Genomic DNA, 23,738 nt, shown 5'->3' on the forward strand with positions numbered 1-23,738 from the left:
ATGCTCAGTCCAATTTCAAGGTTTGGAAATTTGTGTAGTGCCCAAAAGACACATAACACATTAGAAAATAACTGTGGCTATTCAAGAAAGAAATAATGCATATGTTATTGTTTCCACCTGTGTGCAGTAATTTTCCAGGTACCTGCAATGTTGTTAGAATATTTTTCAAGTACTTGAAATGTTAAGTACCAGGCTGGAAGAAATATCTCAATTTTGTTTTTTAAGTACTTTTCTTTATTAGTAAATTACTGAGACTCTAAAGATGTTGTGACTTGAGTTACTTTAGGAGCCTGTAACTTATTACAAAGGATGGAGCATTTGGTTGGACTTAATTCAGGTTGTTGTAGAAACTTAAAATTGGCCTTTTATAATTAAGTATTGGACTAAAAGTATTGAAAAGAAATATCTGAATTAGTGAAATTTCAATGTATTTATGCAATTGGAGGAATAAATTTACATAAATACAAAATTTTAAGTCAGAATTCAATTCCTAACTTTGCTAAATTGGTTGAATTTGTGTCAATGAACCTAATTACTACTTTTCCTACTGCTTTAAATATTTGACTTTCAACGTTGGGTTGACACTACAAAATGGAAAAAGAAATATTTAAAGTCTGAATTAAATAGGATCTGCTTCTGAGATGGAAGTACATTAGTTATCATTATATATGTTATAGTATTTGAGAACTGAACTATAAAAATAATTTATACAAATATGTTAGTTATTTAACTGTTTGGGACAAAGTCAAGGCTATTTATTCACGTCCAATATAGGATGAATATATTCGATACTTTCCATTAAGCCCTATTGTACATGAAGAGTTATTATAGCTCATTGAATTATACCATATTTTTCTTACTGAAGACAATGTTTTAAAGTTGGTCTGATAAAGTGCAGTCTAAATGCGTTAGAAATTCTCAAGTGTATAAAAGGCAATAGAATGTAGAGAAATCCAGATGTTCTTATTTAATTAAAAATACCATGGATTTAAAGAAAGCACGTTTTTAATGACTAAGCCACTGTTCGCAGTATGTTTGACAGGTGCTGTCTAGGTATTCTGGCTTTGCATGCCACCTGTGTTGTGATTTTCCAAATAAGAAAACAAACAAGCAGTATTTTGGGAACAAAATGTGAAACTTAGAAAACTTTTTTTGTTCCTGTGGCTAAATTAAATACTATATTCAGTTTTCTTAACCCAATATTTGGTGGTACATACAATATATTTCAAAGGACAATGCGGATAGAAAACAGTTTGCCGATGCTACAGGAATAGTTCAAGTTGTTTTCATGTGTACTCTTTTGTCCTGAAAATTTTGCTGCAATAATTCTCAAAGTTCCCTGCTTATCTTACTGAAATAAAATTAGGCCGGGCGCGGTGGCTCACACCTGTGATTCCAGCACTTTGGGAAGCCGAGGCGGGGGGATCGCAAGGTCAGGAGATTGAGACCATCCTGGCCAACATGGTGAAACCCCATCTCTACTAAAAATACAAAAATCAGCTGGGCTTGGTGGCACACACCTGTAGTCCCATCTACTTGGGAGTCTGAGGCAGGAGAATCACTTGAACCTGGAAGGCAGAGGTTGCAGTGAGCCGAGATCGTGCCTCTGCACTCCAGCCTGGCGACAGAGCAAGACTCCGTCTCAATAAATAAATAAATAAATAAATAAATAAATAAATAAATAAATTAGAAAAATAAATTTTATGGAAATTTTCTTATTTTGGCAGCCTTTGTAAAGGGGTGTTAGTGAAAAGAGATATTTTCAGTCAAATAGGTTTTTTTTTAAAAAAATAGATGCAAGTTATTTGCATCTTCCAGTCCAGCATGTAAGGAGCTTGGAAGGCATCATTCCTATCATTATAGAAGGAAAGGTGAACCAACTGAAAATCAATTCTTTTTAGATTCATTAGAGAACTGGGGTCACAGGCAAACCACTACCCCCAACATTGGACAGCCAGACAGCCAGACACAGAGTATCGCAACTTACCTGGGCAAGTAGCCCATGAACGGGAACTCTTCAGGGAACAAGTACTGGTGTAGGAATCCTAACTGTAACCGACAGATTGCTGCAGCCTCAATGTGGACAAGTTTGAGAGAAAACAATGTGATGGGGACCCAGTCCTTGGCAGCCCACACACTTTGGTCAATGTTCCCTTCAGGGGCCCTCCCACATTCTCACAGCAAAGATGAAAGAAAAATCTCAGTTTTCAGCAGGGAAAAAGGAAAAAGTAGCCATTTTGAAATATTGCTAGAGCGTTCTATTCTTAACAAGGCCTGCCTTCAAGAAAAACATTTTCCCGGAACCTAACCAACCTAGGGGAATAGAAATACCCAACTATGTTATAAGAAGTGACAGGGAATAATTGAAAATACTGTCTTACAGTACTTGTACTACCCGTGAAATGGGTTAGTTATGTTGTTATGTAAAGTTGCTTATAAAATGGTATGATATTTGACAGAGGATTTGGTTTGGTAGTTATAGTGTATATTGCAAATTCAAAGTCAATTCCTAGAAAAAGAATGGAAAAACAGAAGATGTAAAATTGACATGTTAAGAGAGGATGAAAACAGAATCGTGAAATATTCAATTAAAGCCAGAGAAGACAGAAAAAACAGAAGGGGGGGGAAGAAACAAAGATTAAGAATATAAGAGTATTGAATACAAAATAGAGAAAAATATGGTAGATGAATAAATATTACTCCAACTATATGAATAATTACTTTAAGTGCCAATCATCTAAATTCACCTGTTTGTCAAAATAGATACAAACACAAGACCCAACTATATATTGTCAGTAAGAAACCTACATTTAATATACACACACATTAAAAGTGAAGGCGTGGAGAAACATATACCATGCTAACATTAATCAAAAGAATGTAGAAATTTAGATAAAGATGACTTTGGAGCAAGGAAGATTACAGGGATAAAAAGAAACATTATATAACATTATGTAGCAATAATGAGATCATTCTTCCAAGAAGTCAAAACATACATGTTCTATGTACATGGATAGTAAGACAATAATTTGTAGATGTCAGTTCTTCCCAACATGATGTATAAATTCAATGCAATTCCAATCCCAAGTTATTTTGTAGATATTAATAAACTGATTCTGAAGATTGCATGGAAAGGCAAAAGACTCAGAATAGCCAGAACAATATTTAATTAATAAGAATGTGTCAGTATTGGCTCATTAATTGTAACTAATGTGCCACACTTTGTTGAAATGTCCTTCAAAAAAATGAAAAGGCAAAAATCCAGGCCATTAAGTGGTGTGACATGGTCATCTAATTCTCCTTTGCAATATATTCTAGCCACTTCAATTTTCAATTGTATTCCGTTTCAATTGTATTCAAGCGTACAGCACATGAGTATTCCTTGCACTGAAGAATTAAATGCTGGGAGATAAAGGTAAACTAATACATATGCTGATTATTCTAATACATATTCAAGGATATAGCACATGAGTATTCCTTGCACTGAAGAATTAAATGCTGAGAGATAAAGGTAAACTAATACATATGCTGATTATATGAAGAGCACTCAATTGACCTGACAACAAGTTTTTTAAAAGAAAAACTTCAAAAGAGAAGCCTAGTGGACCACTAACTCACAAATAATGCTTTAAAAACATGTATCTGAATAACAATACTAAAATACCACAAGAAATCAAGAATACTTTTAATTATACATTATTTTAATAGTCTCAATTTTGAACTAAAATTAAATAGGTAACTGAAGGGAAAAATACACATACACATAGGTAACATATAAATATATGTAGAAAATATTTTAATATATTATATATTAATATATGATAGATAAATATATAATAGATAAATATATTTAATTATATATTTTATTATATATTATAAATATAAATATAAATATATATGTGTAAATATATAATATATTATAAATATAAAAAATATATATGTGTATTTTTTCCTTAAGTTAAATATTTATTTGTAGTCTCATTCAAAACTATTAATATATTTTCTACATATAAATATATTATACATTCATATATTTATATATTATATATAATTAAATATATATTTATATTATTTATTATATATAATTATATATAATACATTATATATAATTAAATATATATAATCATTATATATAATTAAATATATAATATATATTTCTATTTACATATTTATACATAAATATATTTATATTTACATATTATAGATAATTAAATATATATTTATATATATAGAAAACATTAATAGTTTTGAATGAGACTACAAATAAATATTTAACTTAAGGAAAAAATACACACACACATATATATATATATTTTACCTATCCACAAAGGGGAATGGTATCTATGATGAATTTCTGACAATGGCAACAGAAAAAAATGCAATTGTGTTTAAATGCAGAAATCTTTCACATACTAATGCATTTGAGAAGAAAAGAAGTTGTGTATTACCTAGAAAAAACTAATGTAATGACCCGAAGAATCACATTTCACTTTGCAGTTATAGCCATTCACTACTACCCTGGCCAGTGTGGGAATCAGAGCAACTGAAAATAAGATACAATACTAGTCAGTCCCCAGTACCTACTCTGTACTTGCTGTATGCACAGCATACGAAGTATTTTATTGCTGGAATCTGACAGGTTTGAGCAAATTAGGAGAACAGTAATACACCTTCATATTCAAAACCAGTATTTGATTACCTTATGAGTCACTGGCTCAAGGGAATTTTGTGAATCACATGATCATAGTGACACTTTTTTGGCTCAAAAGAATGAAATGTTATTGATATATGACTCCCAAAATGAAAATGAGTTCTGTTTGATTGTGTGTATGTATGAGGATAAAAAGATATCTGTTAATGGTTGCAATATATTCCGACTCATGCAATATTATCATTGCACTGAAAAAAATTGTGTTCATCTATTCAAGGTAGTGGTAAGCACTTCCTGTACGTCAACTCATCTGGCTCCAAGGAAGGATCCATTGCCAGAGTTACTACCTCCAAATCCTTCCCAGCAAGCCTCGGAATGTGTACTGTTCGGTTCTGGTTCTACACGATCGATCCCAGGAGTATGGGAATATTAAAGGTACAAAAGGAAGCCAGAGATTTATGATCACTGAAATATGCATGGCATGTTTAAACATTGTCTTTCCTTGTCTTATTTGTATTTTCGTTGGTCACACCACCAATGCTGATGCCATTAATTTCTCATTTCTTTCTGGGGCAATGGGACATTGGCAAGCTGTGCTGTCATTCATCTTAATCTCATTCAAGATTTATCTCGCTGACAGCTGCCACCTGAACTCAATTATGTCGAATGCTATTTAAAAGATCATCTGGAGGTAAAAGAATTTGGGCAGATTCCACATGTATCTTCTTTAGCAGCTTAGCTAGGGACAGTAAAGAAATGTGATGTGAGGCATAATGGTGAAGAAGATAATTTTCTACCCAAAATTCAGTAAAGGAAAAGCAAATTTGAGATTTTAAGTATATATCTGCTTACAGTAAAATCAACATGCATGCTCTATTTTTACCTAATTTAAAGCAATAATCTGTACCAAATGCAGATACCTTTAATGAAACAAGTTGCTGCACTCATATTTTTCATTGTATCAATGAGTTTTTCAATCATTATGAACCAATTTTAAGATCCTGGTTTCTAATTAAATGATTACATATCAACACACCACACCTAGTATTATTAACTTACAGTTTATCCAATCCTGTTTTTTAAATAAATGCAATTGGGATTTTTGTCCTTATGTTAAATGGTCCTCTGTAAATAACAGTTCTTATTAAGTTCTGCCTTATATTTACATGTATTAGAAACATTCTATGGTATCAATTTTAATTCTCACCTTCACCTGATGAGGAAAGTATATTTTTCCCAATTTTACAACAAAGAAACTGAGATTCAAAGAGCCTTAGTAACTTTTTCAAGATTTCACAGTCAAAATTCTGATTTCAAAAATCTGGTACCTTTTTTTGGTGGGGGGCAGGGAGGAACAGAGTCTTCCTCTGTCGCCCCGGCTTAAGTGCAATGGTGTGACCTCAGTTCACTGGAACCTCCGCCTCCCAGGTTCAAGTGGTTCTCTTGCCTCAGCCTCCTAAGTAGCTGGGATTACAGGCATGCATCACCCTGCCCAGCTAATTTTTTGTATTTTTAGTAGAGATGGGGTTTCACCGTGTTGGCCAGGCTGGTCTCAAACTCCTGACCTCATGATCCACCCACCTCATCATCCCAGAGTGCCGGGATTACAGGTGTGAGCTGCCATGCCCCCACCTCAAAAATATGATATCTGTTGCCCAGTTTCGTTTCTCAGATTCTCTGTGGTCAACCAGAGAAGTCAGAAGAGAAACATGTGAAAATGAGAGAAAGTAAAATGGCCTTATCAATTCTAGACATCGACAGAAATTGAAACTCTTAAGTAAAAATCTAAACGTGCAAAGAAAGTTGAGAATTTATCCTGACTCTATGAGGATGTCTGTTTTTTCAAAGGAAGCCAGTAAAACAACAGAGAAAGAGGTTCATTTCTAACAGTCTGGGAGCACATGAGTAAATGCAGAGTATGTAAAAATTTTATTTTTCATAGTTTTTACATCTAATCGATGAATATTCAGTAGATTAGCCTATTGCTTATGCTAAATTTTATCCATTGTAATTTATAACCATTGAGCTTCAAGAAACTCCAAAACACCTTATTTCTACTGACATTATGAAACACAGATTGCTACAACTGAACAGGACACTAGTCTACAGTTCCTCACCAAAGCAAGTATCAATGGAAAGGCCACTAGACCCTTCCGTATAATATAGGCAGATTTCCGTCACTTTCTAAGAAATTGTTGCTTCCTCAATTCAAAAAGATCATTTGTGTGTTCTTTAGCTACTCACCAGCTGGACCTTCAGTTCCTTAGTTACCCAGTTAATTGGCCCTCTGTGTTTAGCCATGTTTCTGTAAATAACCTTTGAAATAGAAATGTTGGCCTCATGTCTTGATTTCTGATACTTGGCTTTGGTGCCTACTGGTTTTTCTCACCAGAAGGCAGCAGTTAAGTAGATGCTTTTCTACTCTGACCAGTTTTCAGAGAGGTCTGGTAGAAAGAATAGTGGCAGGAAATTGATAACCAGCATGAAACTGATTTTTCTGTAGCAATGGTCTCAGTGGGTATATTAGGTCATTCTTGCATTGCTATAAAGAAATACCTGAGACTGGTAATTTATAAAGGAAATAGGTTTAATTGGCTCACAGTTCTGCAGGCTGTACAGGAAGCATGGCACCAGGCATCTGCTCAGCTTCTGATGAGGCCTCAAGAAGCATTTAAGTATGGTGGAATGCAAAGTGGGAGCTGTCGCAATAGTGAAAGCAGAGGCAAGAGGGGGAGGTGCCAACGTTTTTAAATGATCGGGTATCATGATAAGTCACTCACTGTCATGAAGACAGCATCCAGCCATGACAGATTTGCCCCCATGACCCAAACAGTTCCCACCAGTCCCCACCTCCAGCATTGGGGATTACAGTTCAACATGAGATGTGGACGGGGTCAAATATCTAAACTACGTCAGTGGGGTTGACTGCCACAGTGACTTTCTTTTACCACGTCCATGAGTGATCTCAGTAGGGCCAATAATAAGCTACTTTAAGCATTTGATGCAGAGGAAGAGAGGTATTTCTCTTTCTTTTGGATTACAAGTTGTAGGAACATAGACTAGGTGTGGGGCTGTTGGAGGCCATCTTTCCCCACAAAGGGAGACAGATTGTTTGACAAAAAAGCTAACACACAGGGGGACACAGAGCTAAAAAAAAGGGGAAGAAACAGAAACATACCTGCTCTATTTAAACTCTCAATCCCACTTTTTCTGCTCCGGTAGAATTCTCCTTTTGTTATTTGCTGCTGAAAAAGCCCTAACCATTACAGAAACTCAGCAAAAACTGTTTTCCTAATGTGTTCTTATATCACTGATGGATCATAGCAGCTGGGCAAATCTTATTTTCTCAACTATTGCTGTGGAAAATCTTGAGTTATTCACACACTGAAAACCTTCCTAAGCATGCAGTAATTTTACATGTGGAGGAACCAATGAAGTGGAAACCATTCTCCCTGCTCTTAGGATTGAAGCTTTCCATTAGCATGCTTTTCTTTTACCTGCAACTTGGTGCTTTCTTACAATCTCAAATTTGGGTATTATAGTGCTGCAGGACCACTCCTTATAAATAGGATGTGGACCCATGTTTGTGGCTCTATTTTCACAAATAATTGACACTAAAATTCCAATTAATATAATCTGGACTTGCAGTGGGAAAAAAACTTCTTTTTGTAAGTAAAAAAGAAGTCCTTTATTCCCCTTCTCTAATAATGTTGACACCATAAAAAAATCTTAAAAGAATAAAATAAATGATCATATCTACTGTTGGTGTGGATGTAAAGAAATAGATATTTATTGCTAGTTGGACTATCAATTTGCAATTATGAAGACTATTTTGACAATTAAAAAATTATAATTTTTATATTTACTAAAACATTTTACATCTAGAAATTTATTGTAATGAAATATAGATATATATGCTATTTTATTTATAAAGTTTTTGTTGTTGTTATTGTTGTTGTTTGAGATGGAGTCTTGCTTTGTCACCAGACTGGAGTGCAGTGGCGCGATCTCAGCTCGCTGCAACCTCTGCCTCCCTGGTTCAAGCAATTCTCCTGCCTCAGACTCCTGAGCAGCTGGGATTACAGGCAAGTGCCACCACGCCCAGCTAACTTTTGTATTTTTAGTAGAGATGGCATTTCACCATGTTGGTCAGGCTGGTCTCAATCTTCTGACCTAGTGATCCACCCGCCTTGGCCTCCCAAAGTGCTGGGATTACAGGCGTGAGCCACTGCACCCGACCAAAGTTTTTTTTTTTTTTTTTAAATCTCAATGTTCACCCTAGTAAATATTGGAAACCACTTGAGCATCAAATAGTAGGAATTACTAAAATATAATACATTCAGTCATATGGAAACACTGTAGAACAATTCTGTGAATGAATAATTAGTGATAAAAAGAAATGTTTATTATTCTTTAATGATCTAAGCAGATTGTTAAGGAATATGTATACTAGTATGCAATTTAAAAACATCAAATTTTGTGTGAAAATGTGTATATGGCTATAGACATTTACCTATATAAATATATGTATGTATATATATGAGAGGGAAAAGGAATAAACGGAGAAACACACACTACAATGGTTAAAAGAATTTTTTGTACTTTTTGAGATGAAAAAGTTTATTATTTTGCAGTCTTATGTATTTTATGATTTTTCTACCTGAAACTTGTATTAGCTTTCTAATAAAAATTACATATTTCTAAAGGGTCCTCATACTTGGAAGGGTTGAGAGACACTGCCCCAGAATGTGCCATAAACACATGACCTCTTGGGTTAATAATAGCAAATGTGGTTCCAGAGTACATGGTAGCTTACAATCGTCTGAAACTATTTCTTACGTTGATTATAGAAACCCTTCAGAAGGGATATGGCAAAGAAAATACCTAAGATGAATTTTCAGAGGCAAGGGTTTATGAGGCAATAAAAATAGGAAGGCTTTCTCAAAAGAGATTCTGAATTGTAGATTGTGGGAGTATGTCTCCTTGTCAGCATAAATTTTCTGAAATCTCACTAAAGGTTATGCATTCCCTGCCCTTCCAGGATCTGCTCTGTATTCCAGAGAACTACACTTCCCTGGCTCCTTTGCCTTCTGCCTTCCTAGGTAGGTTTGGTCAATGGAAGGTACCCACCAAAGACCTGAGGACAGGAAGAGAAAACAAGCCTTCCTCCTCTCTCTCCCTATTTTGGATTGAATCTCTAACTGTGCCTTATCTGTGACTCAGCTTCCCCCAATTAGGCCATGCTTCCTTAGTTCCAGCTGCCATAGAACATGCCCGAAAAGTTTTCTATTCTTCCAGCAGCTTGACTTTGGAAACTTTCTTCCTTTGTCCCTCTCGTTTTAGGGATGGAAACATTCTACATATGGTAGGTTGCATCATAATTTCCTTGCTGACTTCTCATCTGCTCCATAACCTTTGTAATCAGTCCCCTATATCTCTATATTAAACTTCCTTTATTTGAAATATGTTAGAGTAGTTTAGCTACTCTAAACTTGATTTTGTCTGATATAAGTGTGCACTGTAAAGAAAACACAAATCTTTTGATGCTATGACCTTACAAAATAATAATTTAAAAATTGAGTGACAGCTTCAATTTGTCATCATAACATGAACTTATTTCTGAATAAGGTTCTAGTAAGTGATAACAGAAAACATGTAAACAAACAAAACAGGTAACTATGAGACCTTCTATTTGCCATACAGAACTCTGGAGCAAATAATAAGTTTCCCGTGATTATTACTCATCGCCTGCTGAGAGAGGCATTTTATTTTGAATGGTAAGGAAGCCCCTCTCAGAAAGATGATATTTGGATTTAGAGTTGAAAAAACAAGAAAGAGCCAGCTTTGTGAATATCTGGAGAAAGACTGCTCTAAGCAGAGGTTACAAGCTAGTGAAAAAGCTCCCATGTAGAAATTTCTACGGCTGGCATAGCGGGAACAACATAGACCAGAGAGATAAATAAGATTGAAGATGTAGGAAGAGACCAGGTCATTTATGACCTTGTACATGATAAGAAGATTCAATTTTATTCTAAAAACCATGGGAAACCGTCAGAAAGTATTAACATGAAGAGTAATCTAATTAAAAAAATGTAAAAGGGCTGTTGGGCCGCTGTATGGAAAAGGGCTGGAATCTGGTGGGTAGGAGGAGGCCGAAGTGAAAGTGAAACTTGATGTCTTCTTTCAGGTCGCTATTATCAAATACCATTGACTGGGTGACTTATAAACAACATAAATTTATTTCTTCTAGTTCTGGAGGCTGGGAAGTCCAAGATCAAGGGAATGGCAAGTTTAATATCTCACCAGACCTTTTCTGTGACTTCACATGATGGAAAAGGCAGGAGAGCTCTCTTCTCTCTCTCCTTTTTCTCCTCCCTCCTCTTTCTCTAGATATTCACAAGGCTGGCTTCTTGTATTCAAACATCATCTTTCTCAGAGGGGCTTCCTTATCAGTTGATATAAAATACCTCTCTCAGCAGAAGATGAGTAATTACTTATCAAGGGAAACTGATTTTTTTTTCCAGAGAACTATATCACAAATGGAAAGTTTCATAGCTACCTGTGTTGTTGTTTGTCATTTCTCTTACTTGACTTCAGTCTCTTTATAATGGCACTAATCCCATTCATGAGGTCTCCCCCTTCATGATCTTGTCCCTCCTATAGGCCCTACCTTCTAATACCATCACCTTCGGGGTTAGGATTTCAACATATGAATCTTGGGGAGTAATATTCAGTCCATTGCACGGGAGAAAAGTGAAGATAATTTCAGAAGTCCAGGGCCACAAAGATGTGGCTTGATTTAAAATGCAATATAAAGATAAACTGAAAACCAATGTCTATAAATAATGCAGAGGACTTAGATCTTCACTGACATTTAAGATAATTTTCTAAATAAAGCATATCTAAATTTTATTAGCATATTAATGAAGTGAATGATGTAAAGCGAAAGCGATCAACTACTTGTATAGTTGATGAGATCAGGGTGAAATTCAGTTATGATTTTCCTATTATGTTTTAGGATAAAAAGCCAAACTATGCTGATTTATCTCAGCCTTCAAAGTAGAGGGCTGCATAAAGAAAATATTTTATAGAAATTAGGAAGACTTCAATATCTTTTCATCGTAAATGACTGATAATCAGAATAATAAAATGTTCACATAGGCATCAATATCCTTCAATTAAAGGCTGAAGGAATTAGGGAACAATGCTAATTTGTACTTACTTAATAATTGCTTTATTTTCTAGTAATGACAAACCAGAAGAACTTCCAAAGATCAGTTTCTTTCTGTCTTTCAATTACCTACTTACATGTCAAATTAAAAGCACTCTTTAAAATGATGTGGTCACTTTTTGATCCACCTTGCCAAAAGAGCCCTGAATGAAACCAAATTAATTTCCCATTATATTATTTAATTACAGTTATTCAGCTTCCTACCTTCTGTCTTGTTTTGATGTTTAATGCTATCTCAATTGAATTGGTCTATAAAAAGCAGTTAATTTGGCACTGGACAAGATGATTTCTCTAAAAATAACTAATATATTTTATTACTCCAGACTTATTTTTAAAGAAATAAAAGGAAAATGAATAGGTAACTCACAATTTATATTTCGTAATTTTTTGTAATTTATATAAATTTCTAATTGCTCATGGGAAAAAAAAGCTACTTTCTAAAACTTCCATGATAACAGATAAGTATATATATACACATATATATATATATTCATATACATATACATGTATATATATGAATGGGATTCCAGAAACCAATTGTTCGTATTTCAGAACAAGTAGCCTATGGTGTTGAAAATAGTCTCTATCTTAGATTTCAGGTGTTCTTAGGCCCCAATGAGTTTCAGTAAAACCCATAGGATAAGACATTTAGCATGTAAATGTTCCAGTTCAGAAAACCATTATTGTTGTGAGCTGGTGCTATTGAGTTTTGTTTTGTTTTATTTCAATGTAATATTTAGGAAGATAGTAAAAGCAGAGAAAAAAAACAGAATAATATCAGTCAGACTTAATAATATCAGATGGTTACAATATGCCATACACCAAAGTCCTTTATCATAAATTAATCAATCTGATTCTCACACCCTCCAATGAGGCAAGTACTGACATTGTCGATATTTTAACAGAGAAGGCAAATGAGATAGACAAAGCTTCAGGAATTTGTCCAAGGTCATAGAGCTGGGCAGGTTTTCCCACATGGCCTATCTCTACTCTATGCTTATAACTACTGCGCTTTTCTGCCTTTCAGAATTAGAGGGCTATTTTATGATATATTTAGGGTTTGCATTTTCATTATTCAAAACTGTCTTATATTTTCTACCAGTAGTTATAAAATTTAATTCTTTAAAAGGTATTTTACATATTTCGTGTTCTGCGTATTATACTTTTCAGTATACATTTGGTTGGAATTATAAATTTTACAAAATGGCATCATGGTAGCTTAGTTAGATGTGTCCCCAAATGCTTAGTGTGTGTGAGTTTAGTATGGGGGATGCTGTAAGTATTTGTTTTACCAATAGTTGCCTATAAGACATGCCATGCAATCCTTTTGTTCTGTTGCTTTGTTTTTTAATTTTTTATATTTTTGAGACGGGGTTTCACTGTCACCCAGGCTAGAGTGTAGTGGTGCAGTCTTCACTCACTGCAGTCTCGACCTCCTGGGCTCGAGTTATCCTCCCACGTAAGCCTTCCCAGTAGCTGGGACTACCAGCATGCGCCACCACATCCAGCTAATTTGTTTTTTGTTTTGTTTTGTTTTGTTTTTTTGTGTGTGTGCAGTGATGGGGTTTTGCCATGTTGACCAGGCTGGTCTTGAACTCTTGAGCCCAAGTGATTTTCCCACCTTGGCCTCCCGTAGTGCTCGGATGATAGGTGTGAGCCACACGCCCAGTGTGTTCTGCTGCTTGAGATGGTTAACTTTTGAATGAGCTGCTCAAGGTCAAGGGCCACCAAGACTGTATCTTCTTTGTCAAACTCACTGAGGGCCCTTCTGGTCGATTTTGTAATCATCTAGAATTTGTCATTAGATCTACAGTTGTCCTGTTAGAATTGGCAGACGTTTCTGGAACCCATTCTTTAGGCTAGTGCAAGAGGAAATTCTATTCCCTGTGATGATAGCAGACATCTCATCATCCTAATAGGAAGTTTAGCAGAGAAGAAAAAGAGTCTTACCCCTACTCAGCCTCTCTTGAATGCAGAATGACTGTGGGCCCTCTGGGGTGTGGTGCAGAGACACGTGGCACCCACAGTGAAAGGTCTTTGAGTTAGTAAGGCTTTTGATATATCATTCAACAACGATTCTCACAACCCCTAATGGATAACACAGCAAAAAATATGAATAATGAACCAATGAAATATGGCACATAGTGAGTTTCTAATAATAGAGGAAATGCATTGATACTTACGTTCCCTTAATCAGGTACTAGGTTGTCATTTATTGCAGTGAAGTAATAATTTAGAAAATGATAACCCTTGTTACTTAGCTGCTGAAAAGGCTCTGGTTATTCTCATGAGATGTGACCATACAAATTAGGACCAGCCCATCTCCCAGTTATCACTTGTGCCGCAGAAATTTCTCCAGGCATATGTCGAGTGAAAAGAGAAGTAGAAAAAAGAACTTGAAGTTTCAATAGCAAAAAATATGTGAAGTTGAATATTCACTTATATTTACGAAAAACATATATTTTCAGAAATTAAAATTGGAAGGCCGGGCACAGTGGCTCATGCCTGTATTCCCAGCACTTTGGGAGGCTGAAGCAGGAGGATTGCTTGATGCCAGGAATTTGAGACCAGCCTGGGCAACATGGCAAGACCTTGTCTCTTTAAAAATAAAAATATATTCAGGATTAAAAAATGAAAGGAATTAAGTGGGTGCTAGTTTGTATAACATATGCTTAAGGCAATATAAACATCAGGACTTTTTGTTGTGTTTCTTTTATTATTGACACTGTAAAAATGCATTCTTATGAAAGTTATTGAGTGGCATTATCAGTATGCTGTCTCTAATTTTATTCATTTTCAAAGTACATTTTAACTAATTTTCTAGACTAACCAGTTCTCTTTCATTCTTTTTATGCTGAACTTCATGGCCAGTGTTTTTACAAGTGGTGTTAAATTGCTTATCAATGGTAGCTTTGGAGAATCATATTAGATAGTATTTAAGAGACATATGCAATTATCCACATGCCTAAAAGGTAGGGAGATGTGTGTAGAAGTTTTTAAGCATACTTAACAAATTTATAAATAGACTTGCAGAAAACCTAGATTATACCTTAAATCTGAGCATGCCTTACTATTTTCAGCAGAAACATGAAAAGTAATGTTCTAGGGCAGTAGCTCTTAATGTATCACTCATCCTGGCACATTGAAATCATTTGTACAATATGACATGAGTAATGTGTTATAGCAATAGTTAAAATGAAGCAAGATATTTTTTAATGATTTCTTTTTCTCTTTGTAAAGAATAGATTCAAGTTTCTCCCTCTATAATATCAATGTTTTCTATTTTAATCTAATACGTTTTATTGAATAGCAGAAAAAGGCAAGGTTTGGTCTGGTGTGCCAGAGACACTTAGGATCCTGCAGCAGTGTACACTTAAAAGTGTGTCAAGCATACAAACATGATCTATCACATAGTAAGAATCACCAGCTCATATTAACACCTTAGCAAAGATGGTTGAATAGGTCTTGATAGCAAAGAGATACTCTGACAGCTGTGCCAGAGTAAACCTTGCTAAAATGTACTATGTGTCTTCCATTGTTAATAATAGAAAATATAAACCATAGGATGGCAAAAAAAAAAAAACACTGCTATTAAGTTTGCTATTGAAATATAAATTAGGCAGGATGGGAAAGCACCACACAAAATGCAAAGGTCGACACTCAAGAGAAAGAGCTAATCTAATTTGACCTTCAAAGTAGACTTTCCTTTCACAATATAATAAAAGTAGAAAAATAAAAGTGAACTCAACTTGAAGAGTTATGCAACTAAAAATCAAAATCAAGTCACAGTTTTAAGACAGAGGCATGGGAATTTGCAAAAGAAGGTCTTTCTTACCCCTGACTACAGATAGACTAGGTGCAAAGTCATCTTGAGAAAGAACCTAAATCAGCTTCACTTGGAAGTCTGGGTCTGGAGCTGAATATTATTTCTTTATAAAGACCATTTAATATATGTGAAGCTCAAGTAACTTTTCTTTTACATTTTTATTTCACGAAAGCTACCCACCTTTATTTTACTTACAGAGTCTGAGTTTAATGCCTTGTTTAGGAAACCATTTCCTGTCATAAAATAACAAACTACTTTCATTTGTTTTAATAATTATATAATTTATGATTTTAATAATTATATAATTCTGATTTCTAGTTTTAACTACTTAATCTAGTTATAATTCATTTTTGTTTATGAGTGGTGAGAGGTTAGAATCTTCTGATGGCTTTTTTCCAAATTGCAGTATAGTTGTTCCAATATCATTGATGTAATTCTTTGTCCTCTCCTGTGGATTGGACCTGCCTCCACTATCATATGGTAAATTTATATACACAGATGTAAATTTTCTTTAAATGTGTGAAAGAATGATAGCTTCTCAGCTGGATACAAAGATAGGTAGATAAATAGATATTAGAAATACAGAGACAAACCATAATCCTCTCTATCCTTACTGTTATTGGCTTAATTTGTCAGTGTAGGAAAAAGGTATTTTAGAAGCCTCCAATACAATTATAAAAGTGTCTATTTGTCTTTTTGTTTTATCTGTCTTAGAATTTTTTGTGTCGAAGTTATGATGTTGAATGCCTAAAGATTCAGACAGTTATGTCTGTTTGGGGAATTACAACTTTTATCAACAGTAAATGGCCCTCTTTATTCTTTCTCTGGAAATCCTGTATTATTTGTTAGTAAAATGCATGTTCTACTGTCTTCATTTTTTGTCGGATTCATATAAGAAAATAAAAGAACTTTTATCTGAGCAATGCAAGAGTCCTATTAATTATTACATCCAGGGAGACATTAAACTGAGATAGCAATCACACCCTACTCCCCTGGGTTTTTCTTTTTCCTTTTTTTTTTTTTTTTTTTTTTTTTGAGACAGGATCTTGTACTGTCAGGCTGGAGTACAGTGGTGCAATCATAGCTCACTGCAGCCTTGGCTTCCTAGGCTCAAGGCTCAAGCAATTCTCTGGCCTCAGCCTTTCAAGTAGCTGGGACTACAGATGTAAAAATCATGCCCAGCTGAATTGTTTTTTTTTGTTTGTTTGTTTTGTTTTTTTGAGAGAGAGAGAGAGGGAGATGGGGTCTCATTATGTTGCCTAGGCTGGTCTCCAACTCCTAGACTCAAGCTATCCTCCTGCCTCAGAATCCCAAAGTGCTGAGATTACAAGCCTGAGCCACCATACTAGACTTACTCCCCTTTTTGAGTTATGTATTTATCTCTTCAAACTGCTTGTGATTGCCCCACGCATCTATAAATCAACCTAATAATGCCACACCAGACACTGTAACCCACACCCTGTAGCTTCACAATGCATAGCCAATCACTAATCAGTGTTATTTTTGCAAACCAATGGAGAATTCTTGGCAGACAACTTTGTGTCAACTCGCTCCATATCCCTATTTTTGCCTTTACAAATCCACTTGTAACTGCTGCTAAATGAAGTGTATATTCAGGGCAACTGGAATCTATGCTCCTGGGTTTCCATCCTCAAGCCTGGTCCAAATAAACTCTCTTGTTCACATTAATTTCACCTCACCTTCTTCTTTTTAAATCAATATATATCTTATCTTTATTTTAATTATTCCATGCTTCTTGTCTTTTAATTATTCCATGCTTCTTGTTTTTAGTTATGCCTTTTATAAACAGTATATGGCTGGATTGTTTTTTTTTCCACACAATCTGAGCTTCTGGTTTTTTAAATGTATCAATTCAGTCTTTTTATATGTTGTGGTTACGGTTTCATTGTCATATAAATCTTTTGGTTGTGTGTTTTCTACCCCCCCCCCCCACCCCCACTTGTGTCTTTTTGCTTTATTTTGGGTGTTTTGTTTTTTTTTTTAAGATGGAGTCTCTTGTCACCCAGGCTGGAGTGCAATGGTGTGATCTTGGCTCACTGCGACCTCTGCCTCCTGGGCTCAGATGATTCTCCTGCATCAGCCTCCCACGTAGCTGGGACTACAGGTGCCTGCCACCACACCTGGCTACTTTTTGTATTTTTAGTAGAGACGGGGTTTCACCATGTTGGCCAGGCTGGTCTCGAACTCCTGACCTCAAGTGATTCACCCACCTAGGCCTCCCAAAGTGCTGGGATTACAGACGTGAGTCACCACACCAGGCCTACTTGAGTCTTTAGATGGATTGGTTAGATTTCTTTTGTTCTTCCTTATTCCCAGTGTTGTTAGTTTTACTTGCTGTGCCTTTTTTTTTCTAAAGTGGACACAATTTTTATTGTCTATTAAAGTATTTATTATGAATGAAAATTAATAACCTACCTACCACCCACTAAAAGTAGATCTTTGGCAAGATTTGATTGGCCTGAATCATCCTCCCTAAAAGTTCTATGATTTATTAAAATTGTCTGGAACTAAAGTGTAAAAAATTTCCCTACATTCTTGGCAATCATATTCATAAAAATCACCAAGATCTCTCTTCAGTTTTTCAATTCACAGGGTATTATCATCAAGTAAAACTATGCATTTTACTGGATGATAATATCAAGCAGTGGGCAAGTTATCTTTGCTTACCACTCTTTATTAATGCCTATGCAATCTACTATATTGGATTCTTTTTGTTTGATATGCGTATTAGCTTGCTAGAGTTACCATAACAAGATACCATAGACTGGATGGCTTCAACAATAGAAATATATTTCCTTATAGTCATGGAGGCTGGAGGTCCAAGATCAAGGTGTCAGCAGGTATGGGTTTTTCTGAGGCTTCTTCCTTGACTGGTCACTGGTCACCTTTCCACTGTCCTCAGCAAGGTCTTCCCTCTGTGTAGGCATATCTATCCCTCATGTTTCTTCTTATGTCTTAATTTTTTTTTATAAGGGCATCATTCACATTGGATTAGGGCCTATCCTAACAGCCTCATTATAACTTAACGAGGCCCTGTCTCAAAATACAGTCACGCTCTGAGGTTCTGTGGTTTAGGGTTGCAACATACAAACTTTAGGGGAACACATTCATCCTGTAACAGTATATTTTCCTCATATGCATTTCAGATAAGTGCAAAATGCTAACCTTTTGAGTTCCTGATTGAGAAAAACAATCATGTGTCTATATTGGAAAGATTGGTTGGGTATAGAATTCTAGTTGAAAATTATTTTTCCTTATGTAATTGAAGATGTGGCTGCACTGCATGCTAATATCCAGTACCTGCCTACCTTTTAGAAGACTGATGTCTGTCTGATTATTTCTCCTTCAGGATTTTTACACTACCTACTTTTCCTCATAAGTGAATAAAATGTTCTTTTTATTCCCTGGAATCCATAAATTTTCCTGGAAATTTAATGAGCCCTCATCATTTGTCACCTTAGGGAGATTTTCCTCTGTAATTTACTTGGTTATCTCCTTCAAGGAAAACTATTAGACAGATCTGCAAACTTCTGGACCTTTCCCCACCAACCCCTCACATAAATTCACAACGTTTTCAGCTTTTAGTCCTCTGGCACTGTGGTCTTGGACAATAACATCTTTCAGTTTTCCAATTCACTTTTTGGTATTTAATCTGGGTCAGTTCTGCTGTTCAGTCTCTCTCTGAGGGTTTTATTTTTACAATCATACTGTTAATTTCCAAGAACTCTGAATGCTTCCCCCCTTTCATGTTTGCCTGTTAGATATGACTGACACCCAGATCTCTCAAGGAAGTTAATTTTATTTCTTTCTTCATTTTCCCATTGGTTCTATTAACTGTCTTCCCCATGGTGTTCAGTATTCTGTTTAGTGTAGAGTTTCTGTTTTACAGTTTTTCACAACTGTCTGGTTACTTAGTATTAGTGTTCTATTTCTATAGGTAGATGAGTCTACACTGAATATTATTACTGTATGTGTTTTATCTTCTCCCACCAAGTAAGAAATTTCCTTTCCCTAACAGTGAATATGCATTCTGATTCAGGATCTCTGGTTTCATAATGCTCTGATGTAAAGGACTAGCTGTTTTCTAGTGTGTTTATGTTTATGATGTATTGTTAGCTTGTTTATGTGTTGAAGGAGGTACACGTATTTTTATGGCAGTCATAAGGGACATTGCATCATTTCTCTGGTCTCAGTACAAACTCTTGGAAACTCCTATGTCGGAGCTCCGTTTCAGCAATATTTACCCATCTTGTCTGTTCTGGGTACGAATGCTAGAATCAGCAACTCCTAACCCAAGGAATCAGCCTGGCTTTTCTGGAGTCCTTGGATTAATTACCAGATGGTGACGTATACACGGCTCTTTCTCTTTAGTCTTCGTCTCTTTGAGTTATTCCAGAATTTGGCTGGAACAGTTCACATTTTTGTCATTGGTACTGATCTTTCCTTTTACTTGTAGGTGTTTCCAAATGCCTCAGTTCTGTTTATGTATTTTCATCAAACAGTTTCCATTTGATTTAAAACTTCCAGAAAGTCCTAACTATTTTTGTAAGCTGGTACCTGTGATCCTGATTTTCCTGTGCTTCTGTGGATTTATGTCAGTGTTTTTCCTGTCTTTCCAGTGGAACATTTTTGGAGAGTATAGGTAAGTGTGTGTTTCAGTTAGCCATCAGACAGAAATGATTTTTCTAAATATTTACAACTTTTGAAGAACCTACTAAAAGAACAGTAATTCAGCTCAGAAATTCATTTTTTCTCCATTTGCTGCCTTGCAGTATAAATTTTCCTTCAATTTGAGGGAAGGTGTTTTGAAGGCATTCTGAAGGTTGTCTGTGTAGTGATATTGTTCATTGAGAGAAAAGCCTGTAAGTGTCAGGCTAACTAACATTAAATGGGTCATTTTGCTAGGAAGAGGTATTTTCTTGGTGCTTTATTTCTGATTACTCCTATTTCTAGTTACTTGGTCTCTTTCACATAATGTGATGTTAAAGTTGAAGAGCTAAATACAAATCAGCCATTTCAATTTCCACATCCATAGTAGCTATAAGTTTTTTTTCAGTTCTTCCTCCTGTGAGACATTCAGTGATGTTTATTACAAACCAAGTGAGGTGCAAGAAAGACTACCCGACTGGAACACAGGAAACCTGTGTCCAACACCCAGCTTAGAAAGTCACTAAGGATTAGAAACTCAGAAATTTCTAAAGCTCTCTGCTTCGCGTCCTTCTTATTTGCAAGTACCTTAGTAATACTTTAAAAAAAAACCTGAAAAACCTAAAACTACATCTGAAATTATTACTGTTTTAATCCCACAAAAGAATGCCAACTTCTCATAATGAAATTCCCCAGTTACCACTCTCATTATCATGACGTGACTTATCCTTGTATATTAGCTCCTTTTTTTCCACCATAAGATATATATGATATGTAATAGCAATAGTAATAACATGTGCTTAGTGTTGGTACTGAGTTGACATACTTCACTTAAATTTAAACCTAGTAACAGATCTATCAGGGAGCTATAGCACACTTTATTTTATTGTACTCCATTTTACTGAACTTCACAGATACATAGATATATATATATATATAGAGAGAGAGAGTACAAATTGAAGGTTTATAACAAAATTGCATTCAGCAAGTCTATGTATGGCTTCTATTTTCCCAATAGCTTGTGCTCGCTTTGTGTTTCTGTGTCACATTTTGAAAATTCTCCCAACATTTCAAGGTTTCTTCTTATCACTATACTTTTTTGTGTGTGTGTGACAAAGTTTCCCTCTTGTTGCCCAGGCTGGAGTGCAATGGCACAATCTCAACTCACTGCAACCTCCACCTCCCAGTTCAGGCAATTCTACTGCCTCAGCCTCCCAGCTAGCTGGGATTACAGGCATGCGCCACCACCCTTGGCTAATTTTGTATTTTTAGTGGAGATGGGGTTTCACCATGTTGGTCAGACTGATCTCGAACTCCTGACCTCAGGTGATCTGCCCCCTCTGCCTCCCAAAGTGCTGCGATTACAGGCGTGAACTACCACGTCTGGCCTACTTGAGTCTTTAGATGTGTTGGTTAGATTTTCTTTGTTCTTCCTTATTCCCAGTGTTTATAAGTTTTAATTGCTGTGTCTTTTTTTCTAAAGTGGACATCATTTTTATTGTCTATTAAATTATTTACATACTATGAATGAAAATTAATTGCACACTTGTAACTTACCACCCAAGTAAAAGTAGATCTTTGGCAAGATTTGATTGGCCTGAATCATCCTCCCTAACAGCTCTATGACTTACTAAAATTGTCACCATGCCTGGCCTCATTATATTTCTTATGGTGATCTGTGGTCAGTGATCTTTGATGCTACTATTGTATTTTTTTCTGGGGTGTTATGAACTGTAATATAAAATGGTGAATACAGTTGATAAATACTGTGTTTTTTCTGACTGTTAGATTGACCTGTGGATCCCTTGTCTCTCTCCCTCTCTTCGGGCCTTCGTATTTCCTGAGACAAGACCACATCAAAATTAGGCCAACACTTAAAGGCCAATGGTCTTTAAGTGTTCAAGTGAAAGGAAGAACAGCACTTCTCTCACGTTAAATCAAAAGCTAGAAATGATTAAGCTTAGCGAGGAAACCATATCGAAAGGTGAGATAGGCTGAAAGCTAGACCTCTTGCTCCAAATAGCTAGTCAAGTTGGGGATGCAAGGGAAAAGTTCGTGAAGGAAGTTAAAAGTGCTACTCCAGTGAACACGCACATGATCACAAAGCAAAACAGCCTGAGTGCTAATATGGAGAACGTTTAAGTGGTCTGGATAGAAGATCAAACCAGCTGCAATATTCCCTTAAGCCAAAGCCTAATCCAGAGCAAGACCCAACTCTCTTCAGTTTTATGAAGGCTGAGAGAAGTGAGGAAGCTGTGGAAGAAAAGTTGGAAGCTAGTAGAGGATGATTAGTTCATGAGATTTAAGGAAAGGAGCCACCTGCCTAACATAAAAGTACAAAGTGAAGCAGAAAGTGCTGACGAAGTGCGCGATAAAGCAGCAGCAGGGTTTGAGAGGATTGATTCCGATTTTGAAAGAAGTTCTCCTGTGGGTAAAATACAATCAAATAGCATCATTTGCTACAGAGAAATCTTTTGAACAAGGAAGAGTCGATCATGCAGCAAACTTATTGTCTTACTTTAAGAAATTGCCACAGCCACTCCAGCCTTCAGCAATCACCACCCTAATCAGTGAGTAGCCCAACAAGGCAAGACCCTTCACCAGCAAGAAGGTTATGACCCGAAGGCTGAGATGGTCATTAGCATATTTTAGCAATAATATATTTTTAAATTAAGGTATATACATGGCTTTTTGTAGACATACTGCTGTTGAACACTTAACCAACTACAGTGTAGTGTAAACATGACTTTTATATGCGCTGAGAAACCAAAAGATTTGTATGACTCATGTTATTGCAATATTCAGTTTATTGCAGTAGTCTGGAACTGAACTCGCATTATCTTTGAGCTGTGCTTATTAACGTGTCTTTCATTTAATAGCCATTAAAACTGAAATTTAAAGAGATTAAGTAACTTGGCCTATAACATTCAATTAATCTGGGAAAAGACAGGATTGGAATCTGGGTCCTAATTCCTATTATGTTGCTCAGCTTTCTGGCTAACAGGTAGGTTAAACATTGGGGGAAAGTTCTATGCTTTTGAAATATAGTAGAGATTAACAGAAATGCCTCCCTATATCACAAATAATCACCAACCAATTTTGGACAGTCCTTTATAGTTTGAAAAAGTATTTCATATATATAAACCCGTTTAATTTGCTTTGAGGTGTTAGGAAGGAAACTGTGGGATTCTTGGTCTTCGTCTTAAATAAGAAAGGTGAAGAAAAAGATAAGAGTGATCTATTTCCTCAATCTTTAATGACTCAGCTGAATTGTAGATTGTTATTTCATCCTAATTCTAATTGTTCTAAGATTTGTTTTTTATTATTACCCACTCCCCTACTTGCCTATGGTGCATTCTTTA

At 35.6% G+C, this 23,738-nt stretch overlaps 1 protein-coding gene and 1 long non-coding RNA gene across 6 annotated transcripts in view; one reads left to right on the forward strand and one right to left on the reverse strand.

Moving 5' to 3' along the window:
* The window catches only part of MALRD1 (MAM and LDL receptor class A domain containing 1), a 732,448-nt gene that overhangs the window by 494,057 nt on the left and 214,653 nt on the right, over window positions 1–23,738 (forward strand). For all 5 annotated transcript variants that reach the window (XM_028826041.2, XM_077945484.1, XM_077945481.1 and 2 more), the window contains one exon: window positions 4,929–5,086. In XM_028826041.2, coding sequence (XP_028681874.2) covers window positions 4,929–5,086 — 158 coding nt within the window. The remainder of the gene's footprint in view (window positions 1–4,928; window positions 5,087–23,738) is intronic.
* The window catches only part of LOC114669902 (uncharacterized), a 55,490-nt gene that overhangs the window by 19,889 nt on the left and 11,863 nt on the right, over window positions 1–23,738 (reverse strand). The gene's annotated exons all lie outside the window — the stretch shown is intronic.

The sequence above is a fragment of the Macaca mulatta genome, chromosome 9 (assembly GCF_049350105.2).
Source record: "Macaca mulatta isolate MMU2019108-1 chromosome 9, T2T-MMU8v2.0, whole genome shotgun sequence".
NCBI lineage: Eukaryota > Metazoa > Chordata > Mammalia > Primates > Cercopithecidae > Macaca > Macaca mulatta.